General features: G+C 48.7%; 1 protein-coding gene across 1 annotated transcript in view; it reads left to right on the top strand.

Annotated features, from left to right (window-relative positions):
• The first annotated feature begins 19,874 nt into the window (after positions 1 to 19,874).
• The window catches only part of LOC123747808 (mucin-22-like), a 33,875-nt gene continuing 30,352 nt past the window's right edge, over positions 19,875 to 23,397 (top strand). The window contains exons 1-2 of the mRNA XM_069318208.1: positions 19,875 to 20,059; positions 21,935 to 22,060. Coding sequence (XP_069174309.1) covers positions 19,875 to 20,059; positions 21,935 to 22,060 — 311 coding nt within the window. The remainder of the gene's footprint in view (positions 20,060 to 21,934; positions 22,061 to 23,397) is intronic.

Below are 23,397 nucleotides of genomic sequence, written 5' to 3'. Positions count from 1 at the left end.
ACTCAAACAAGCAGTTTCAAATGCTTCGAAACCTAATGAATACAAGACTTTCGGAGAAAGGGCTTCGAACGGAGGGAACTGAACCAAGGCGCCCCATCAAGTGTTAGAGGCAGGGACCAGGAGCTTGAGCCGCCCTTCAACGCACGTTGTAACCTTCCTCAGGTCACACAACGAGGGAACTATAAACAGTTTGGTTGTACGCTGGTACACGTGATAGTGAGACAGCCAGAGAGAGAGAGAGAGAGAGACAGCCAGAGACAGCCAGAGAGAGAGAGAGACAGAGGTGCTCCAGTACCAAGGCTGCCAACTCCCATATACAGAAAAAAACACCGAAGAGTTGTCTGGGAATTGTTTGGGCGGGAGGAGCGGGTGTTTTTGGGCGGGAAGGAGGCGGGGGCGGGGCGGTAATGGGCCGTACAGGGGCAGAGTTCTTACTCCTCTCTCACTGAATACTTTACTCACCTCTATCTCCTCACCCCCACCCACTCTACACCCACCCCTACCGCTCTTTTGTTCCCTCTCTCCCTCATTCCCCTCTCCTTTCCTCGCCCTCGGAGGGTGAGAGATGAAGAGAAGGGATGCAGGGAGTGAAATAGAATGTGTATGTGTGTGTGTGTGTGTGTGTAAATAACAAGATTGATTGACAGTTGAGAGGCGGGCCGAAAGAGCCAGAGCTCAACCCCAACAAGCCCAACTAGATGAATATAACTAGGCGAGTAGCTCCCAGTTTCCTATTTACCGCAAAAAAAAAGCGCATGAGGTACAAGGAAACGTGCCCAAACGTCTCGACCGGCTGTGAAATCGACCTCGTGTCCAAATGACTAGTAAACCCCCCCCCATACCAAAATACCTATTGTGCTACCCTTCAAGTTAAGCATTTTGGTGATAAAACCTTTAACTACCTCGAATGGGCTGTAATTAGACCCAGCAGTAACGACACCCAATGTCTCGCTAATCATCCCTCACGCATACCCAGTACCTTAATTATTACAGAATTCCTATTAAGCGAGAAAATCGAGAATATTATTTACTTGAAAGAGGATTCCGCGCGGCCCATAATCTTCTAGAGGAGTCACCCATCAAATACATTCAGTTCTCTGTTATAACACACTTCCCGCCCTGCTACTTGAAGCGTCCTCACAAATGTAAACATTGCGGAACATTTGCGACAAATAACGTCGCAAAACATGCCAAAGAACATTGCAGAATGTATTTGCAGTTTCGTAAATGAATGGCAAAAGGGACACACAATAAATGCACTGTTATTTTGCCGGGAAAATCGAGTAATGTTAAATGAAAGATTAATATAATTTAGTTGTTTTGGTGTGTGCAGCGTGAACCCTTTAGTCACAAGCTGCCTGTACATGTCGGCTCCCTGATGTGGGGCCACCACCTGAACTGATGAGACACAGACAGAGAAGGGAAGGGAAGGGAAGAGAAGAGAATCAGACAGAGAGAGAATCAGACAGAGAGAGAATCAGACAGACAGAGAATCAGACAGACAGAGAATCAGACAGACAGAGAATCAGACAGAGAGAGAGAGACACACACACAGAGAGACAGACAGAGAGGCAGAGACACAGAGACGCAGAGACACAGACAGAGAGAGGGACAAAGCACAACTCAAGAACAACCACCTCAACACTCACAACTCAACAAGCCAACGGTATTAACATCAACCGCTCAACACAACAACTAAATATTAACCCAACGGTGAGTTAGGCCTACAAGCATCAACACAACCAACTGAACAGTGAACAACCACGTGACGAAGAACAAATCTGAACATGTTTCGTGATTGTTCACCTCGCATGATATTTAAAACAAAATTATATACTTAAAACGCAGGCAAAAAAATATATTTTTTATAATATATTTTTATATTTTCTGGTATAATTATATGCATCATCCCACACACATATGTTTACTTAAATTACAAACTCAATTAATATCTAATTTGCACTTCAAATGTCGAAAAATGAGAATTTAATAGGTTAATTATAAATAGGAAATCATATCGATGCACATAAGTTACTTTTTTGTTTTTCTCGCGTCATGCAGGTCTGCGTTCAATCCCCGACCGTCCACAAGTGGTTAAGCCACCATTCCTTTCCCTCCGTCCCATCCCAAATCCTTATCCTGACCCCGTCCCAGTGCTATATAGTCGTAATAGCTTGGTGCTTTCTCCCTGATAGTTCCTTCCTTTCGCGTCTTAATGCAGGTCGGCGTTCGATCCCTCAATGCTCCAACTGGTTGGGCACCATTCCTCCTCTAAGCCTGCCCCCCCCCCCCGGCTGCAGTTCTGTCTTTGTACCCCTTCCATGAGCTACAGTCATATCCCAGAACGATTAGGAGGAGACATGATTACCACTTACAAAATTAAGAAGAACTAGTACAGCAAACTAGTACAGACTACTTAGCACGAGTGGTACTTTTCTTAGCCAGAGAACGCAAATAAGTACCCAAATGAGTACCCAGAGACGTTATAAAAACTAGTAGAGTTATATATAATAAATAACTGAGCAATGAGCAAATGTACTATAAGACATCAATCTAGGGGGCTTCCAGTCGAGCGAGAGGCGGGACCAATGAGCCGAAGCTCAACCTGGAGGAACAATTAGGCAGGTACAACTGGGTCAGCACACGAGCAACGAGACAACTTCTCAAAACGAGTTTATGCAAACGAGTGTTTCTTGACATTCCTCTCTAACGAAGCGATCACACAATACGCGTTTCAGTAACTTATTTTTGACTATGAGTCTATCCTCTCCGGGGTTCGTATCCCCCCACCCTGCCGCCAGGGGGCTACGAGTCTCCCTGCTAGTAAGAGCGGCCACCGCCAGGGGGCTACGAGCTAAAGTATAATATCTCCGCCATGCACAGAGTTCTAAGGAGGGGGGGGGGGGGGGGGTGTTAACAAGAAAGAACAGAAGAACACCAAAAAAGAACAAAGAACAAACTTAAGGTGGTCTATTGGCTTATATACGGCAGAACGGCAGATTGTATCTATCCATATACATATAATCTATATATAAAAATGTAAATGTTCGTTCGTTCAAAATCGGTGTTTTGGGTGTCTCTAGAACACTGTGCTACACCCACATGTGTAGCCACTACTCACAGGGTGTCTCTAGAACACTGTGCTACACCCACATGTGTAGCCACTACTCACAGGGTGTCTCTAGAACACTGTGCTACACCCACATGTGTAGCCACTACTCACAGGGTGTCTCTAGAACACTGTCCTACACCCACATGTGTAGCCACTACTCACAGGGTGTCTCTAGAACACTGTCCTACACCCACAGTGTAGCCACTACTCACAGGGTGTCTCTAGAACACTGTGCTACACCCACAGTGTAGCCACTACTCACAGGGTGTCTCTAGAACACTGTCCTACACCCACAGTGTAGCCACTACTCACAGGGTGTCTCTAGAACACTGTCCTACACCCACAGTGTAGCCACTACTCACAGGGTGTCTCTAGAACACTGTCCTACACCCACAGTGTAGCCACTACTCACAGGGTGTCTCTAGAACACTGTGCTACACCCACAGTGTAGCCACTACTCACAGGGTGTCTCTAGAACACTGCTACACCCACAGTGTAGCCACTACTCACAGGGTGTCTCTAGAACACTGTGCTACACCCACAGTGTAGCCACTACTCACAGGGTGTCTCTAGAACACTGTCCTACACCCACAGTGTAGCCACGACTCACAGGGTGTCTCTAGAACACTGTCCTACACCCACAGTGTAGCCACTACTCACAGGGTGTCTCTAGAACACTGTCCTACACCCACAGTGTAGCCACTACTCACAGGGTGTCTCTAGAACACTGTCCTACACCCACAGTGTAGCCACTACTCACAGGGTGTCTCTAGAACACTGTCCTACACCCACATGTGTAGCCACTACTCACAGGGTGTCTCTAGAACACTGTGCTACACCCACAGTGTAGCCACTACTCACAGGGTGTCTCTAGAACACTGTGCTACACCCACAGTGTAGCCACTACTCACAGGGTGTCTCTAGAACACTGTGCTACACCCACAGTGTAGCCACTACTCACAGGGTGTCTCTAGAACACTGTGCTACACCCACAGTGTAGCCACTACTCACAGGGTGTCTCTAGAACACTGTGCTACACCCACAGTGTAGCCACTACTCACAGGGTGTCTCTAGAACACTGTCCTACACCCACAGTGTAGCCACTACTCACAGGGTGTCTCTAGAACACTGTGCTACACCCACAGTGGTAGCCACTACTCACAGGGTGTCTCTAGAACACTGTGCTACACCCACAGTGTAGCCACTACTCACAGGGTGTCTCTAGAACACTGTGCTACACCCACAGTGTAGCCACTACTCACAGGGTGTCTCTAGAACACTGTGCTACACCCACAGTGTAGCCACTACTCACAGGGTGTCTCTAGAACACTGTGCTACACCCACATGTGTAGCCACTACTCACAGGGTGTCTCTAGAACACTGTGCTACACCCACAGTGTAGCCACTACTCACAGGGTGTCTCTAGAACACTGTCCTACACCCACAGTGTAGCCACTACTCACAGGGTGTCTCTAGAACACTGTGCTACACCCACAGTGTAGCCACTACTCACAGGGTGTCTCTAGAAACACTGTCCTACACCCACAGTGTAGCCACTACTCACAGGGTGTCTCTAGAACACTGTCCTACACCCACAGTGTAGCCACTACTCACAGGGTGTCTCTAGAACACTGTGCTACACCCACAGTGTAGCCACTACTCACAGGGTGTCTCTAGAACACTGTGCTACACCCACAGTGTAGCCACTACTCACAGGGTGTCTCTAGAACACTGTGCTACACCCACAGTGTAGCCACTACTCACCAGGGTGTCTCTAGAACACTGTGCTACACCCCACAGTGTAGCCACTACTCACAGGGTGTCTCTAGAACACTGTGCTACACCCACATGTGTAGCCACTACTCACAGGGTGTCTCTAGAACACTGTGCTACACCCACAGTGTAGCCACTACTCACAGGGTGTCTCTAGAACACTGTGCTACACCCACAGTGTAGCCACTACTCACAGGGTGTCTCTAGAACACTGTGCTACACCCACATGTGTAGCCACTACTCACAGGGTGTCTCTAGAACACTGTGCTACACCCACAGTGTAGCCACTACTCACAGGGTGTCTCTAGAACACTGTCCTACACCCACATGTGTAGCCACTACTCACAGGGTGTCTCTAGAACACTGTGCTACACCCACAGTGTAGCCACTACTCACAGGGTGTCTCTAGAACACTGTGCTACACCCACAGTGTAGCCACTACTCACAGGGTGTCTCTAGAACACTGTCCTACACCCACATGTGTAGCCACTACTCACAGGGTGTCTCTAGAACACTGTGCTACACCCACAGTGTAGCCACTACTCACAGGGTGTCTCTAGAACACTGTGCTACACCCACAGTGTAGCCACTACTCACAGGGTGTCTCTAGAACACTGTGCTACACCCACAGTGTAGCCACTACTCACAGGGTGTCTCTAGAACACTGTGCTACACCCACAGTGTAGCCACTACTCACAGGGTGTCTCTAGAACACTGTGCCTACACCCACAGTGTAGCCACTACTCACAGGGTGTCTCTAGAACACTGTCCTACACCCACAGTGTAGCCACTACTCACAGGGTGTCTCTAGAACACTGTCCTACACCCACAGTGTAGCCACTACTCACAGGGTGTCTCTAGAACACTGTCCTACACCCACAGTGTAGCCACTACTCACAGGGTGTCTCTAGAACACTGTCCTACACCCACAGTGTAGCCACTACTCACAGGGTGTCTCTAGAACACTGTGCTACACCCACAGTGTAGCCACTACTCACAGGGTGTCTCTAGAACACTGTCCTACACCCACAGTGTAGCCACTACTCACAGGGTGTCTCTAGAACACTGTGCTACACCCACAGTGTAGCCACTACTCACAGGGTGTCTCTAGAACACTGTGCTACACCCACAGTGTAGCCACTACTCACAGGGTGTCTCTAGAACACTGTGCCTACACCCACAGTGTAGCCACTACTCACAGGGTGTCTCTAGAACACTGTGCTACACCCACAGTGTAGCCACTACTCACAGGGTGTCTCTAGAACACTGTGCTACACCCACAGTGTAGCCACTACTCACAGGGTGTCTCTAGAACACTGTGCTACACCCACAGTGTAGCCACTACTCACAGGGTGTCTCTAGAACACTGTGCTACACCCACAGTGTAGCCACTACTCACAGGGTGTCTCTAGAACACTGTGCTACACCCACAGTGTAGCCACTACTCACAGGGTGTCTCTAGAACACTGTGCTACACCCACAGTGTAGCCACTACTCACAGGGTGTCTCTAGAACACTGTGCTACACCCACAGTGTAGCCACTACTCACAGGGTGTCTCTAGAACACTGTGCTACACCCACAGTGTAGCCACTACTCACAGGGTGTCTCTAGAACACTGTGCTACACCCACAGTGTAGCCACTACTCACAGGGTGTCTCTAGAACACTGTGCTACACCCACATGTGTAGCCACTACTCACAGGGTGTCTCTAGAACACTGTGCTACACCCACAGTGTAGCCACTACTCACAGGGTGTCTCTAGAACACTGTGCTACACCCACAGTGTAGCCACTACTCACAGGGTGTCTCTAGAACACTGTGCTACACCCACAGTGTAGCCACTACTCACAGGGTGTCTCTAGAACACTGTGCTACACCCACAGTGTAGCCACTACTCACAGGGTGTCTCTAGAACACTGTGCTACACCCACAGTGTAGCCACTACTCACAGGGTGTCTCTAGAACACTGTGCTACACCCACAGTGTAGCCACTACTCACACAGGGTGTCTCTAGAACACTGTGCTACACCCACAGTGTAGCCACTACTCACAGGGTGTCTCTAGAACACTGTGCTACACCCACAGTGTAGCCACTACTCACAGGGTGTCTCTAGAACACTGTGCTACACCCACAGTGTAGCCACTACTCACAGGGTGTCTCTAGAACACTGTGCTACACCCACAGTGTAGCCACTACTCACAGGGTGTCTCTAGAACACTGTGCTACACCCACAGTGTAGCCACTACTCACAGGGTGTCTCTAGAACACTGTGCTACACCCACATGTGTAGCCACTACTCACACAGGGTGTCTCTAGAACACTGTCCTACACCCACATGTGTAGCCACTACTCACACAGGGTGTCTCTAGAACACTGTCCTACACCCACAGTGTAGCCACTACTCACAGGGTGTCTCTAGAACACTGTCCTACACCCACAGTGTAGCCACTACTCACAGGGTGTCTCTAGAACACTGTGCTACACCCACATGTGTAGCCACTACTCACAGGGTGTCTCTAGAACACTGTCCTACACCCACAGTGTAGCCACTACTCACAGGGTGTCTCTAGAACACTGTGCTACACCCACAGTGTAGCCACTACTCACAGGGTGTCTCTAGAACACTGTCCTACACCCACAGTGTAGCCACTACTCACAGGGTGTCTCTAGAACATTGTCCTACACCCACAGTGTAGCCACTACTCACAGGGTGTCTCTAGAACACTGTCCTACACCCACAGTGTAGCCACTACTCACAGGGTGTCTCTAGAACACTGTCCTACACCCACAGTGTAGCCACTACTCACAGGGTGTCTCTAGAACACTGTGCTACACCCACATGTGTAGCCACTACTCACAGGGTGTCTCTAGAACACTGTCCTACACCCACAGTGTAGCCACTACTCACACAGGGTGTCTCTAGAACACTGTGCTACACCCACAGTGTAGCCACTACTCACACAGGGTGTCTCTAGAACACTGTGCTACACCCACAGTGTAGCCACTACTCACACAGGGTGTCTCTAGAACACTGTGCTACACCCACATGTGTAGCCACTACTCACAGGGTGTCTCTAGAACACTGTGCTACACCCACATGTGTAGCCACTACTCACAGGGTGTCTCTAGAACACTGTGCTACACCCACATGTGTAGCCACTACTCACAGGGTGTCTCTAGAACACTGTCCTACACCCACATGTGTAGCCACTACTCACAGGGTGTCTCTAGAACACTGTGCTATACCCACATGTGTAGCCACTACTCACAGGGTGTCTCTAGAACACTGTCCTACACCCACATGTGTAGCCACTACTCACAGGGTGTCTCTAGAACACTGTCCTACACCCACATGTGTAGCCACTACTCACAGGGTGTCTCTAGAACACTGTCCTACACCCACATGTGTAGCCACTACTCACAGGGTGTCTCTAGAACACTGTCCTACACCCACATGTGTAGCCACTACTCACAGGGTGTCTCTAGAACACTGTGCTACACCCACATGTGTAGCCACTACTCACAGGGTGTCTCTAGAACACTGTGCTACACCCACATGTGTAGCCACTACTCACAGGGTGTCTCTAGAACACTGTCCTACACCCACAGTGTAGCCACTACTCACAGGGTGTCTCTAGAACACTGTCCTACACCCACAGTGTAGCCACTACTCACAGGGTGTCTCTAGAACACTGTCCTACACCCACAGTGTAGCCACTACTCACAGGGTGTCTCTAGAACACTGTGCTACACCCACATGTGTAGCCACTACTCACAGGGTGTCTCTAGAACACTGTCCTACACCCACATGTGTAGCCACTACTCACACAGGGTGTCTCTAGAACACTGTCCTACACCCACATGTGTAGCCACTACTCACAGGGTGTCTCTAGAACACTGTCCTACACCCACATGTGTAGCCACTACTCACAGGGTGTCTCTAGAACACTGTCCTACACCCACATGTGTAGCCACTACTCACAGGGTGTCTCTAGAACACTGTCCTACACCCACAGTGTAGCCACTACTCACAGGGTGTCTCTAGAACACTGTCCTACACCCACAGTGTAGCCACTACTCACACAGGGTGTCTCTAGAACACTGTCCTACACCCACATGTGTAGCCACTACTCACAGGGTGTCTCTAGAACACTGTCCTACACCCACAGTGTAGCCACTACTCACAGGGTGTCTCTAGAACACTGTCCTACACCCACATGTGTAGCCACTACTCACAGGGTGTCTCTAGAACACTGTCCTACACCCACATGTGTAGCCACTACTCACAGGGTGTCTCTAGAACACTGTCCTACACCCACAGTGTAGCCACTACTCACAGGGTGTCTCTAGAACACTGTCCTACACCCACAGTGTAGCCACTACTCACACAGGGTGTCTCTAGAACACTGTCCTACACCCACATGTGTAGCCACTACTCACAGGGTGTCTCTAGAACACTGTCCTACACCCACAGTGTAGCCACTACTCACAGGGTGTCTCTAGAACACTGTCCTACACCCACATGTGTAGCCACTACTCACAGGGTGTCTCTAGAACACTGTCCTACACCCACATGTGTAGCCACTACTCACAGGGTGTCTCTAGAACACTGTCCTACACCCACAGTGTAGCCACTACTCACAGGGTGTCTCTAGAACACTGTCCTACACCCACAGTGTAGCCACTACTCACAGGGTGTCTCTAGAACACTGTCCTACACCCACAGTGTAGCCACTACTCACAGGGTGTCTCTAGAACACTGTCCTACACCCACAGTGTAGCCACTACTCACAGGGTGTCTAGAACACTGTCCTACACCCACAGTGTAGCCACTACTCACAGGGTGTCTCTAGAACACTGTCCTACACCCACAGTGTAGCCACTACTCACAGGGTGTCTCTAGAACACTGTCCTACACCCACAGTGTAGCCACTACTCACAGCAGTATTCTCGCTATTTCAACAAAATATTAATTTCTTTCAAATTATTATTATTATTTTTTGTGGGTGTGAAGGGCAAATGTACTTCATTAATCCTGGAAGAATTCACCAAAATTATAATTAAACTTGTCTGGGTTAAATTAAAATATTCTCCAGTTTGTATTTCGTAATTTACCGCCTGTAACGGTCCTTGACAAAGTACATACATATCAAGGCGTCCCGCACAGACGCTCCAAAAGCGTTCCCAAAACTCTCCCTCAAAAAAAGCCCTTAAATTATCCCCCAAGACGCCTCTAAGGCCTTCAAGAGGTCCCAAAGGGCACAGCAAGACTGTCCAAACTCATATCTGAACTTCAGTACAACAAAGAGACCGGACACCTGGCGTCGTAAGATGGGAGACTGAAGGATCAGCCCGAAGGGAGTGAGAGGAAGTGAGGCAGCAGCAGCAGCCAGTCTGGATGACATAGGGACAGTTGAAGAATTGATGGAGAGCTCGGAAGGGGTGGCACTCAACCGGCGCCATGTTAAATAAGCCAGTGGCTGGGGCCGTGTAGGGGCGGTCGCGTTTGTCCAGAGGTCTGTGATGGGATGGATGCTGGGTCAGGCTTCCTAGGGGATGTGTTCTAGGGGAGGTCTCAGAGAGGGGACGTGTTCTAGGGGAGGTCTCAGGGGAGGGGACGTGTTCTAGGGGAGGTCTCAGAAGGAGAGCACCTTCTAGGGGACATATCATGCAACATTTCTCTCAAGGATACCTATTTCTATATACCATTTTCCACGAATCTCAACTAGTTGAACTTTTAGAAGACAACAAGATTATATATATATATATATATATATATATATATATATATATATATATATATATATAACAATTGGGCACAGTCTTACTCTCAGTGGCTGCTGAAGGAGGCTTCAGGAGTACTTTGTCACCAGTTACCTAGACCTAAAACGATAAAGACAGGAAATCTCCCCAAAATCTTGGGAAAAGGTTAACATTATTCCTATATTTAAAGGAGTGGGAGACAGATAAGAGATGCTAAATGACAGACCGTTGTCACTGATAAGAATCCCGTGTAAACTGCTTGAGAAAGTAATCAGGAGAGAGAATGGTGGAGGTTTTGGAGAAGTGGAACTTGGGTAACCAAACAGCTCCATGGATTTTGAAAGTGAAAGTATGGCCTATGATTGAGTTCTTAAAAAGGGGTTAATATAAGACATGAGGAAATTGATAGCTGGGGTAGACTTAGACTTTCCTTCTTGGTCAAAAAACAATTTGATACTTTTCGTCACGAGAGAGAACCAGGAGTGTGAGAGGGACGAGGTTTCAAGCCCTGGTGAGCTGTTACAAGTGGCGTCCCAGAAGGCCAGGTCCTGAGCCCACTACTCTTTATAACTGATGTGAACGATCCGCTCGAGGTAGTGTCGGGCTCCTATATGTCAATGAACAAATCCACAAGGGCAGTGACGAGGATTCGAATCTACGTCCGAGAGCATCCCAGACGCTGCCTTAATCGACTCGGCTACGACATGGTCAAAAGAATTGAAACCAGAAGTTCTACTGAACCTGGATCCTGCAGCCTCTACTATACAGAAAGATTTGATAGTGGATGTTATTTACAACACTCACCGGAGACACACACAAACACGGTAACATCAGTAGCATATGTGACGCTGGTAGTGAGGGGGGACTGGGGGCCCCCCTTCCCCCAGGTAGTGAGGGGGGGACTGGGCCCCCCTCCCCCAGGTAGTGAGGGGGGGGACTGGGCCGCCCCCCCTCCAGGTAGTGAGGGGGGCTGGGCCCCTTCCCCCAGGTAGTGAGGGGGGCTGGGCCCCTTCCCCCAGGTAGTGAGGGGGGGACTGGGCCGCCCCTCCTCCAGGTAGTGAGGGGGGCTGGGCCCCTTCCTCCAGGTAGTGAGGGGGGCTGGGCCCCTTCCCCCAGGTAGTGAGGGGGGCTGGGCCCCTTCCCCCAGGTAGTGAGGGGGGGACTGGGCCCCCCTCCCCCAGGTAGTGAGGGGGGGGACTGGGCCGCCCCCCCTCCAGGTAGTGAGGGGGGCTGGGCCCCTTCCCCCAGGTAGTGAGGGGGGGACTGGGCCGCCCCTTCTCCAGGTAGTGAGGGGGGCTGGGCCCCTTCCCCCAGGTAGTGAGGGGGGCTGGGCCCCTTCCCCCAGGTAGTGAGGGGGGGACTGGGCCGCCCCTCCTCCAGGTACTGAGGGGGGGACTGGGCCGCCCCTCCTCCAGGTAGTGAGGGGGGGACTGGGCCGCCCCTCCTCCAGGTAGTGAGGGGGGGACTGGGGCCCCCCTCCCCCAGGTAGAGAGGGGGGACTGGGGGGGGAGGGGCCATACCTCGTGTGAATACCAGAGTCATTTCCGATCTAATTCCGCTACGTTACGGAGACAATTTATTGTTACGACCAATTTACTAGTTAATGAAACTGAGACGAATCTGTTGAGTGAACCAGTGACTCCTCCTCCCCCTCCCCCTCCCCCCTCCTGCAGCAGTGACTCCCCTTCCCCCCTCCTGCGGCAGTGACTCCCCTTCCCCCCTCCTGCAGCAGTGACCCCACCCCCAACCACTTTGGCTGGACGGTAGAGCGTCCGTCAGGCTTTATGCAGGTCGGTGTTCAATCCCCGACCGTCCAAGTGGTTGGGCACCATTCCTTTCCCCCCACCATTCCTTAGCACTTGAAAATTAACAAACAAAATGATTAAATTACCAAAAAATAACAAAAAATGAGTATTAACTAGAGTGACAACGGTGAGCAGTGTGTATACCAAAAAAAAGGTACATTTTCACTTAAATTAACACAGTAAATAAATATATTTAACACATCCTGGCCTCTACCATGTCCACACTTCCTACTGAACCCTAGAGGTATTGTGAGGGAGGCAGCGGCCATATATATATATATATATATATATATATATATATATATATATATATATATATATATATATATATATATATATATATACACACATATACATATACACATACACACACACAATTGTTCAACTCTACTAAATAGTAACCATCAATTGAAAAGGTGTGTAACAAAAAAAAGGAGGCCTGGGCGAGGACCGGGCCGCGGGGACACTAAAGCCCCGAAATCATCTCAAGATAACCTCAAGATAACCAAGAATCAATCACCTACAGGAATAGACAACAGTGCCAATAGCAAAACCATTCCCACAACATAGTTGTTATATCATACTTCCCGTCCCTTTAAATTCCAAGTGTGAAGAAGTGGCAACATTGCCCCCGCCCCCCTCCCCTCCCCCCCCTCGACTGCTCAACCAGGTCGACAGTCGACCTGGTTTGATCTTAATCAGGAGATTAACTCTTTGACAATTGCTATTGAACTTTGCATGCAATCACTATAGATTGCACCACAAACTCTCTACCTTATCTTGAGGTTATCTTGAGATGATTTCGAGGCTTTATTTCAGTGTCCCCGCGGCCCGGTCCTCGACCAGGCCTCCACCCCCAGGAAGCAGCCCGTGACAGCTGACTAACACCCAGGTACCTATTTTACTGCTAGGTAACAACTAGATAATCTACACTCATAATTTCTCTTAATGAATCTATTAAAGTCGACATATATTTGAATGCAACTAATATTACACATTAATAAACCTGCCTGATGTAATATATTAAAAAAGTTTAAATTGATGCATACCAAAAAGATATCCAAATACAACTAAGCCTAAACTAGTCTGTTAATTAGGCCTATGCGTTTTGCTAGCAGTAATAACTCAGCGTCGCATCTGCATACTCAAGATGCTTAATTAGCATACACCATATATGTCACCTTAGCAACATCTGTAATTAATTACTCGTAATCATGCGAGGAATTTACGTATGCAAATTAGGCAGGTGATTTCAGAGTCAAGTTTGACTGATTTTGACAACATTGACAACTCCCTATATACCCTCAGCAGTAGCAGTGTTGTAAAGAATTTATTGTAAACAAAGCCACCGATAATCAGGAAATGTGAACAGGTGTGGGCAGGTGTGTGAAGGCTTGGTGAATCCTGATCCTGTCTCATCTGCCTGTCCTCCTACAACCTGTCCTCCCTACAACCTGCCCCTCCCCTACAACCTGCCCCTCCCCTACAACCTGTGTCCCTCCCCTACAACCTGTCCCTCCCCTACAACCTGTCCCTCCCCTACAAAATACGTCGCTACCCACAAGTATGCGTTACAAAAGTCCAAAAACATCGTCGTACTAGAAAACGGAAGCGGCTGGCGAAAGTGACGTACTTTCCCGTTTTCTGTTTTGGGTCCTCTGGCAGGTTAGGACAAGGTCACTTTACATTGACCATGTTCTTGACGTTGGGAAAACCTTAGGAGGACGGGGCTGATTCACCAACATTCCTCGTCTTATATATGCAACAACTACTCAAGAAATAAGTTAGTGGTCGAGTCAGGTCTTAAGTGAGGAGGCGGCGTCTTGGGGAGAGCCAAGGTGTCAGGTGTGTAAGGTGTGTCAGGTGTATCTCTTAAGTGTTGCTGGGTTACGATCTGGGATACGTAGGAATGAAAAGTTAGTCAACTTGTGACTTTGATAACTTTGGTATTAAAGATAACTCATTGTGGCGTATTGGCTTTCTCGGTGTGTGTGTGTGTGTGTGTGTGTGTGTGTGTGTGTGTGTGTGTGTGTGTGTGTGCGCGTGTGTGTGTGTGTGTGTGTGTGTGTGTGTGAGCGTCTGTGTGTGTGTGTGTGTGTGTGTGTGTGTGTGTGTGTGCGTGCGTGTGCGTGTGCGTGTGCGTGTGCGCGTGTGTGTGTGTGTGTGTGTGTGTGTGTGTGTGTGATCTAGTTATTCACCTGGTTGTGCTCTGGCTCTTTGGTCCCGCCTCTCAACTGTCAATCAACTGGTGTACAGGTTCCTGAGCCTACTGGGCTCTATCATATCTACACTTGAAACTGTGTATGGAGTCAGCCTCCACCACATCACTGCCTAATGTTAACTACTCTGACACTGAAAAAGTTCTTTCTAACGTCCCTGTGGCATATGTGGGTACTCAGTCTCCACCTGTGTCCCCTTGTTAACGTCCCACCCGTGTTAAACAGTTTATCTTTATCTACTAAATTTAACCAAAGGGTTGTAGCAACGACTTACTTCGCAAGATCTTAATGTGAAGAGTTAACTTAAGCGAGGAGCTTAACCAGAAATCATAGGCAAGAAACCCACCATTATTTACTACCGTCCTTAGTGAATGGTTTCGTTAATGACTACGAAAGGTAGGATTCGGTAGTTAGTGACAAGGGAACTATGAGAGAGGTCTCTGGAGGCTTCCGTGACTCTTTTGGGGAGAAAGAGGGGTGACTGTCTAATTCTAAACGGGAAAGTATAATCCAGCGAGTATACTTATACTACCGGTATACCCCGTTAACAATCAACTATTATACATCAACAAAGGGTCTCCAATCTCCTTCCAGCAAATATCTGAAATTTTGCTGGATCTCAAGTGGATGTTTTCAAGGACCACTTGGATAAGTTCCTACAAAAGTGCGGGAATAGCGTGGTTAATTTTAATTTTGCCCCGAGGGGCGAGTTTATTGGGCAGCGTCACTCATCCTGTGAGTGGACACACCGCCATAGTGACAGTACGGGCATGAATAACCTGTAAGTGGTAGGTTTTTTGGTTTAGTAATTGTATACTGTATGCTGAGGTCACATTTATATCGTCAGGCTTCTATCGCGGGGGATGATACTGCTAAACAGTATATACGAGGGTCTCCAACTGCTGGACACCTTTTTTGACCAGAGGAGTGGCAGTGTTGATGGCTTCAGGGTGGTTACTGCAAGATTCAGGGACTCTTAAAGCTCTTCTAAAGTCCTTGGTTGCTTCACATTCCAGGAGATAGTGAAGTAGTGGCTCTTCCGTGCCAATTTGGCAGAAGATCCATTCCCCTCTGGGTCCACCACTCTCCCAGTTGTTGACCAGACCACACACTAGAAAGAGAAGGGACGACGACGTTTCGGTCTATCCTGGATACATTCTCAAGTCAATCTCTCAGTTGCAGCTGTATCCTAGACGTACTCTATGTAACATTCCTTGACTGCTCTAAGGAGCACCGGTGAGGTGAACTCATCACTATAGCCAAGTCGACGTTGTCATCGGATCATCATCCGTTGTCGACGTGTGGATGATACCAGCGAGCGAAGAGACCAGGGGCCAGATTCACGAAGCAGTTACGCAAGCACTTACGAACGTGTACATCTTTCCTCAATCTTTGACGGCTTTAAATACATTTATTAAACAGTTTACAAGCATGAAAACGTCCCAATTAACTGTTGTTATTGTTATAAACAGCCTCCTGGGGCTTCGGAGCTCATTAACTGTTTAATAATTGTAAACAAACCCGCCAAAGATTGAGAAAAGATGTACAGGTATGCAAGTGCTTGCTTAAGTGCTTTCGTGAATCTGGCCCCGGGTTCGTAAGCACTTGCGTAACTGCTATCGTGAATCTGGCCCCAGGTTCGTAAGCACTTGCGTAACTGCTATCGTGAATCTGGCCCCAGGTTCGTAAGCACTTGCGTAACTGCTATCGTGAATCTGGCCCCAGGTTCGTAAGCACTTGCGTAACTGCTATCGTGAATCTGGCCCCAGGTTCGTAAGCACTTGCGTAACTGGTATCGTGAATCTGGCTCCTCAGGGCCTTTACGTACGTGTTCGACCTCTCACTCTCTTCTTAAGACTGATTCCTTCGACTCTCAACCGCCTAATTTAGCCAGACTGCACCAGCGTCTAATGTCCGCCCGTCTACAAGCTAAGATAACGCTTAGCCTCAGACAGGTCGTTACAACCTGTGTGGTAACGGGAAGATAACGCGTTGTGTGACAGATCACACTATCATACATTCGAGGTGACCTGTGAGCACCTAGGGGGAGGGGGGGGAGGGGAAGGGGTAAGTATCAATCTATTGCTTGTGTTTTAAGAAATTATTTCACATTGTATGGACTTTTTCCGTGACTCGAGAGGTTGAAAGTATTCGTTTAACGTCTCAGGGGTATACTAGTATATTTTTTGTTGGGGGCATATATACTCGATATATGATCAGTGTAGTTATATAATCAGTGGTTATTATTGTCTTGGTGACCTATAATTGCTGCCATTTGTAATTTTTTATAGGAATTGTGATTGTTGATATATTATTATTGTCGGTGATAATCTACTTTCAGAGATGTATACTGTGCAGCGCTCGCGTTGTAGTCTGACTATTGTATTATACAGTATATTATGCTGTATTCAAGGCGATTTTCCCTCGTGTGTGACGGATCCGAGAGTTGTTACAACTGTTTAGTTATTTCATTCTGGTTTGTCTTGAAAGTGGCCGCTATAGATAGTGGTCTTTATAACCGTCATGGTCTCGCGGGATGTGCTCACTCCCGGCAATGCGCTCACTCCCGACAATGTGCTCACTCCCGACAATGTGCTCACTTCCGACAATGTGCTCACTCCCGGCAATGTGCTCACTCCCGGCAATGCGCTCACTCCCGGCAATGTGCTCACTCCCGGCAATGCGCTCACTCCCGGCAATGTGCTCACTCCCGGCAATGTGCTCACTCCCGGCAATGTGCTCACTCCCGACAATGTGCTCACTCCCGACAATGTGCTCACTCCCGACAATGTGCTCACTCCCGACAATGTGCTCACTCCCGACAATGTGCTCACTCCCGACAATGTGCTCACTCCCGACAATGTGCTCACTCCCGACAATGTGCTCACTCCCGAGCCAATGTGCTCACTCCCGACAATGTGCTCACTCCCGAGCCAATGTGCTCACTCCCGACAATGTGCTCACTCCCGAGCCAATGTGCTCACTCCCGACAATGTGCTCACTCCCGACAATGTGCTCAGTCTATAGCTTTTGAGTTAGTAATTCTCTTACCATAAACGAACCTTGTATAATGGTATTAAGTTTAATAAACAAGTATTTAGTTACTCTCTCAGATCACAAACCTTTGTCCCCATACGAAGCGTCGAAGCTCAGACACAGAAATAACGACTCCGAGGCTTTCTTAATGATCCTAGACGCCGTCTCAAGAGAGAGAGTCGCTTCACAGTCTTGTATCACACAAATCATTGATGTGTGATGCCCCGAACGGTCTCTTAGCCCCTGTAGTGATTGTCGTTAGAGTAGCAAGATGTAGCCCCTTTAGGCAGGTGGTTATGATATCGTTAGAGGTCATTACTTCGTATCGTTATCTCGGCTATTGGTATCTCGATGTTGTATTGACTCTGGATAACTCAACGTTAGGGGTTGCAAGCGCCAATGTAGGTTTTCTGTGAGCAGTACATTTTACGGTATTGGGTAGCGTCACTCATTCTGTGGGTGGACACACCGCCATAGTGACAGTGTTGGGCAGCGTCACTCATCTTGTGAGTGGATGTTACGGACCCGAATCCAGCGTCCGAGCCTGGAGCAGTGACGACCACGCCATCTGTGGGTCAGCTCCCGAAACCCCCTCCAAATGGACGACGACACCTGGTGAGGACGAGGTGTACTGGCCACGAGGGCCAGTTTCCAGTCCTGTTCAGCTCACAACACAGCCGCTGCTGACCTCTGGTGAGGTGGTGCTCAGACAACAACGCCATCTATGGAGTGGATACGTCGGGCGTTTGTGTCTAAGCCTGTAAGTGAGGTGCTTTTGTGTGTCCCTGTTACTGATGACGTGTCTGATTACAGAGTCGACCTGGGACTGCTGTAATGGAAGTTGGATCAGTCTACCCAAGGCAGCCGTCTCGTCACCAAGTGTTTGCTGCAGCAGCTGTGAGTCGCCCCCCGGATGAACACTGTGGTGTTACCCTGCTAGTAAAGCGGCAGTTGAAGGATTGTCATACCCGGGACTGACTGGTGGAGACGCTTAACCACTGGGGTGTTGTGGAAAGGAGAGTGATCTGTGGTATCACACGAGGCTCCTGACTAGGGCGCGACCCTAGTATCGCTCGTGGAGTGGCCTAACCAGCGTCGCTGATTCGGAACCTGCCAGCTATCTGCTGGACTTGTGGTTGACGGCCTCCAGGACGGTGCCCCCAGTGGAACTGTGTTTTGGCTGGCCTGTGGCCGGGGTAGACTCAAGATTCTCGAAGGATTCGTCGTGAGGCCACGAGAGCACCAAGAGCTTGGCACCGTGAACGTCCAGGGTCTTCAGAGGAAGACTACATCGTGTATTATAGTGTTTATACCCCCCCCCCCCGTGTAATCGTTTATATCTTATTTATTTGTGACGGTGATAATTATAACATATTAAGTTTTTGACTTTATTTCCCTTCCCCTTTAATTTACTTGCGTTACGGATCACATCCCTTGAAAGCCACTACTGGCTTGGGGCCGGATACCCTTCCTCTAACAGCATCAGAGTAAGAACCCAGTTGCGACCCGAGAGGGCCGTAACAGTGGACACACCGCCATAGTGACAGTATTGGGCAGCGTCACTCATCCTGTGAGTGGACACACCGCCATAGTGACAGTATTGAGCAGCGTCACTCATCTTGTGAGTGGACACACCGCCAGAGTGACAATATTGGGCAGCGTCACTCATCCTGTGAGTGGACACACCGCCATAGAAGAATGTACAACACTCCCCAATCCTCAATCCCCAGCAAGAGGAGGATGGGTTGTGCATTCTGTCACGTGTATACAGCATACAGTATACTCTTCCCTCTGGTATCCTGGGTTTAACCAGACTTCTCAGAGGTTTACCGAATCTCTGCCCGTTCTCAGACCAAGTCCATTCCATCCAGCGGTCGACCCCAAGGACTCATTCGTCAATTTTAACACGCTGTTCATTCAATACTGGATTTTCTTAATATAAATTATTATTATTATATAATAGGTATATTTAGGCACTGGTTAGGTGTTTAGGTTCTGTTGGCGATTATTTGTAGTACGTGTGTGAAGCATTTACAGCGTTGTGGTTCGAACAAAAGTCGTCAGTGAAGCACCTGTTCCGGAAGTGTTCGGACGTCATCAGTTTGGAGTCGTGTGTAAACAGCTTTTCATTAAAAACACTTGGGGGGGGGGGGTTGGCGGGTGCATGGAATGGATTTTAGCCTTTGTTTATGAGGACGGGCTGCTGTATGACTTGTCTAAACCTACAAGCAATACTGAGACAACATTGAGATCCTATCAAAGATCCGAACTAGCCTTTGAAGCCTCCCCCAGACAAATGCAGTTGAGAGGCGGGACCAAAGAGCCGAAGCTCAACCACCGCAAGTCCAAGTGAGTAAATTTCCTCCTCCTATAATCCCAATGACCAGTTTACCCATCAAATCAACAATTATAACTCATCCACTCACTACCTCATTCAACGAGGCAGTAATACAACTATGCGAGCAAACAAGCCTACCTTCACCAGGTAATCTGCTTTAATGGTTAAACTGGGTAGTTTGGCTACCTCTGAGGTAGTCTTATCCCCTGCGGACTAATTCCTTATTCTCGCAAGTCTTCTAAGTGCTCCAAGAGTCGTTACCGGCCAAACACACCGAAACTACGACGTTGCTACAACGTTCGAACAAGATTTAACACCTAACCAGTTATAACAACCATTATAACAAGTTGTAACAACGTTCTAATACGTCATAAACACGTTAAGCTAAGATGTAACAACTTTATTACAAGTTGTAACAAGCGGAAAATAGGGTACAGTTACGGTTTGTGTTTCCAGGGAACCGGATTAAGTGCTCTCTAATGACAATTATTTTGCTAGGAGCCCGCTAGGGGGGTGCTGCTAGGAGCCCGCTGGGGGTGGGGGGGGGGGTGCTCCTAGCAGCCCGCTGGGTGGGTGCTCCTCCTAGCAGCCCGCTGGGGGGGTGCTCCTCCTAGCAGCCCGCTGGGGGGGGTGCTCCTCCTAGCAGCCCGCTGGGGGGGTGCTCCTCCTAGCAGCCCGCTGGGGGGGTGCTCCTCCTAGCAGCCCGCTGGGGGGGGGTGCTCCTCCTAGCAGCCCGCTGGGGGGGTGCTCCTCCTAGCAGCCCGCTGGGGGGGGGGGGGGGTGCTCCTCCCAGCAGCCCGCTGGGGGGGGTGCTCCTCCTAGCAGCCCGCTGGGGGGTGCTCCTAGCAGCCAGCTGGGAGGGTGGGTGCTCCTAGCAGCCAGCTGGGAGGGTGGGTGCTCCTAGCAGCCCGCTGGGTGGAGTGCTCCCAGCAGCCCGCTGGGAGGGTGGGTGCTCCTAGCAGCCCGCTGGGTGGGTGGGTGCTCCTAGCAGCCCGCTGGGTGGAGTGCTCCCAGCAGCCCGCTGGGAGGGTGGGTGCTCCTAGCAGCCCGCTGGGTGGGTGGGTGCTCCTAGCAGCCCTTCACTATCAGCGTATCCCAGTCACTTGCAATCACCACGAACAAAATCAAGCGGCTCTTTGCGAAATCGATACAATATATAAATAACCAAATTGACTATTTCAATGTCTAAATAAACATTGTTTAAATAAAACTGTCTAAATTAGTGATTTAGACATTGTTCCAGCAAAGGTCTGCACTTAACTGACCTCGCATTCTAAGTTTGTCGTAGGAAATGAGCCAATTGCCGGGTCACGGAACCAATTACGTTCTAACAACCGGAAACTAGATGGTATATGGATCACCTTGAGAATCAGTTTTAATAATCATCTTACCTTTCATACAGTTCGTGTTGACTGGAGTGGCTCGAGATGTTGAGAACCTACAGCACAAGATAAATTAAAAAGTTCGAATCTCCTACCCTGGACGACGGACAACCGCGGAATGAGTGTCCACACCTTGGGAACGAGTGGGGGAGGGGGGGGGGGGGGTGACGGGAGCGCATGCGCAGCGAGCCTCTCAGCTGTGTAGTCCGTCTTGGTAAACAATGGTTAAATTTTGTTTTTCCTTTTTATTTGGGACACACAAATAAAACAAAACAGAAAAACAGCATCATTCACCTGTACAAAGCAGAAACACACCGATAAACAGTAGAAGAGGAAGAGAGTCAGGAAACTCAAAGTGAGCACCACGAACTGCCACATAGGTAGTCTCCCTGCACCCCTCCGACACTACCACCGAACCACCATCCTTCAGGCACAGTAAATGTCCTCCCCGTCACACCGCTCCACAAAGATACACAAATCGGTACACAAAATTCTGCTCTACAGCCGTAAAGCAGAATTTTCACAACATCTCGATGCCCGGATACAAGTTGAACGCCGCATACAGACGCCACATCCACCCACAACATGTCAATCATCGCCACCTCAACTGCCAGATAAGACGCTGGGCCAGTAAATTCTAGGCCAATGGTATCCCTCCGCTTCACAGGGGGGCGGGGGGGCGGCCGTCCCTCCAGCCGCCACGACCCAAAGGGTTCGTTCAAAGACACAAACTACCACGGGTCAGCAAACCAGGAGTTCACAGGCGACGCGTCCACCTCCGCCCAGAACTAAGCGAACACCCAAACAATGGCTAAATGGTCGTTAATCCTGCCGCCGCCCTCCACGTTTAAGAATGATAAAAAAATATGCAACCCATCCTCGACTCAAGTTCATTCCATCCAGCGGTCGACCCTACAGACGTATTCAACAATTTTAATATTCTATTCATTCAAAACGGGACTTTTATCATATATAAATTAATATTATAATAGCATCTTGTGCATATATAGGTACTAGTTAGGTTAGGTGTTTAGGTTCTGTTGGCGATTATTTGTAGTACGTGAGTGAAGCATTTACAGCGTTGTGGTTCGAACACAAGTCGTCAGTGAAGCACTTGTTCCGGAAGTGTTCGGACGTCATCAGTTGTGAGCCGTGTGTAAAGTGGTTCTCACTCATAAACAGTGGTACACCCCTGAATGAGGACCTGATATATGAGTACTTCAGAGTGGTACTCCCTTTATGAGTACCTCATAGTGGTACACCATGTATGAGTACCTCACAGTGGTACACCATGTATGAGTACCTCATAGTGGTACTCCCTTTATGAGTACCTCACAGTGGTACTCCCTTTATGAGTACCTCATAGTGGTACACCATGTATGAGTACCTCACAGTGGTACTCCCTTTTGAGTACCACAATGGTACATAATCAAAATAAAAGCCGAAAAGATCAAAGATTTATTCCACAAATTAACACCTAATTTATTCTACATAATATAGAATACAATCAGAACATGTGAGTACATATTTATGCAGCAAACAGAAGAATACATTTATAAGCCAAAAATACATAATTTTTTTTTAATACAGGATGAATACAACTCTATCCGGATGTATTTTAAATAAAACTAACCGGAAATTTAACCTTGTATAAAATACAAAACATTCACTAAAGGTTAATTAAAACTTCAAAGTTTGTTTTAACTTGATATTATGTTTATTTTCTCATTAACTTTTGCGTTACACAATGATTTATACATTTCGTAATGATCAATGACATTATTGTTGTTAGCATGTGGATATCTTGAGAGGATTTCGGGGCTTGGCGTCCCTGCGGCCCGGTCCTCGATCAGGCGTCCTTTTTGTTACACCTCCGTCCCAGGAAGCAGCCCGTAGCAGCCGTCTAACTCCCAGGTACCTATTTACTGCTAGGTGAACAGGTGCATCAGGGTGAAAGAAACTATGCC

The sequence above is a fragment of the Procambarus clarkii genome, chromosome 89 (assembly GCF_040958095.1).
Source record: "Procambarus clarkii isolate CNS0578487 chromosome 89, FALCON_Pclarkii_2.0, whole genome shotgun sequence".
Classification (NCBI taxonomy): domain Eukaryota; kingdom Metazoa; phylum Arthropoda; class Malacostraca; order Decapoda; family Cambaridae; genus Procambarus; species Procambarus clarkii.
This window is presented reverse-complemented; position numbering and strand designations above follow the sequence as displayed.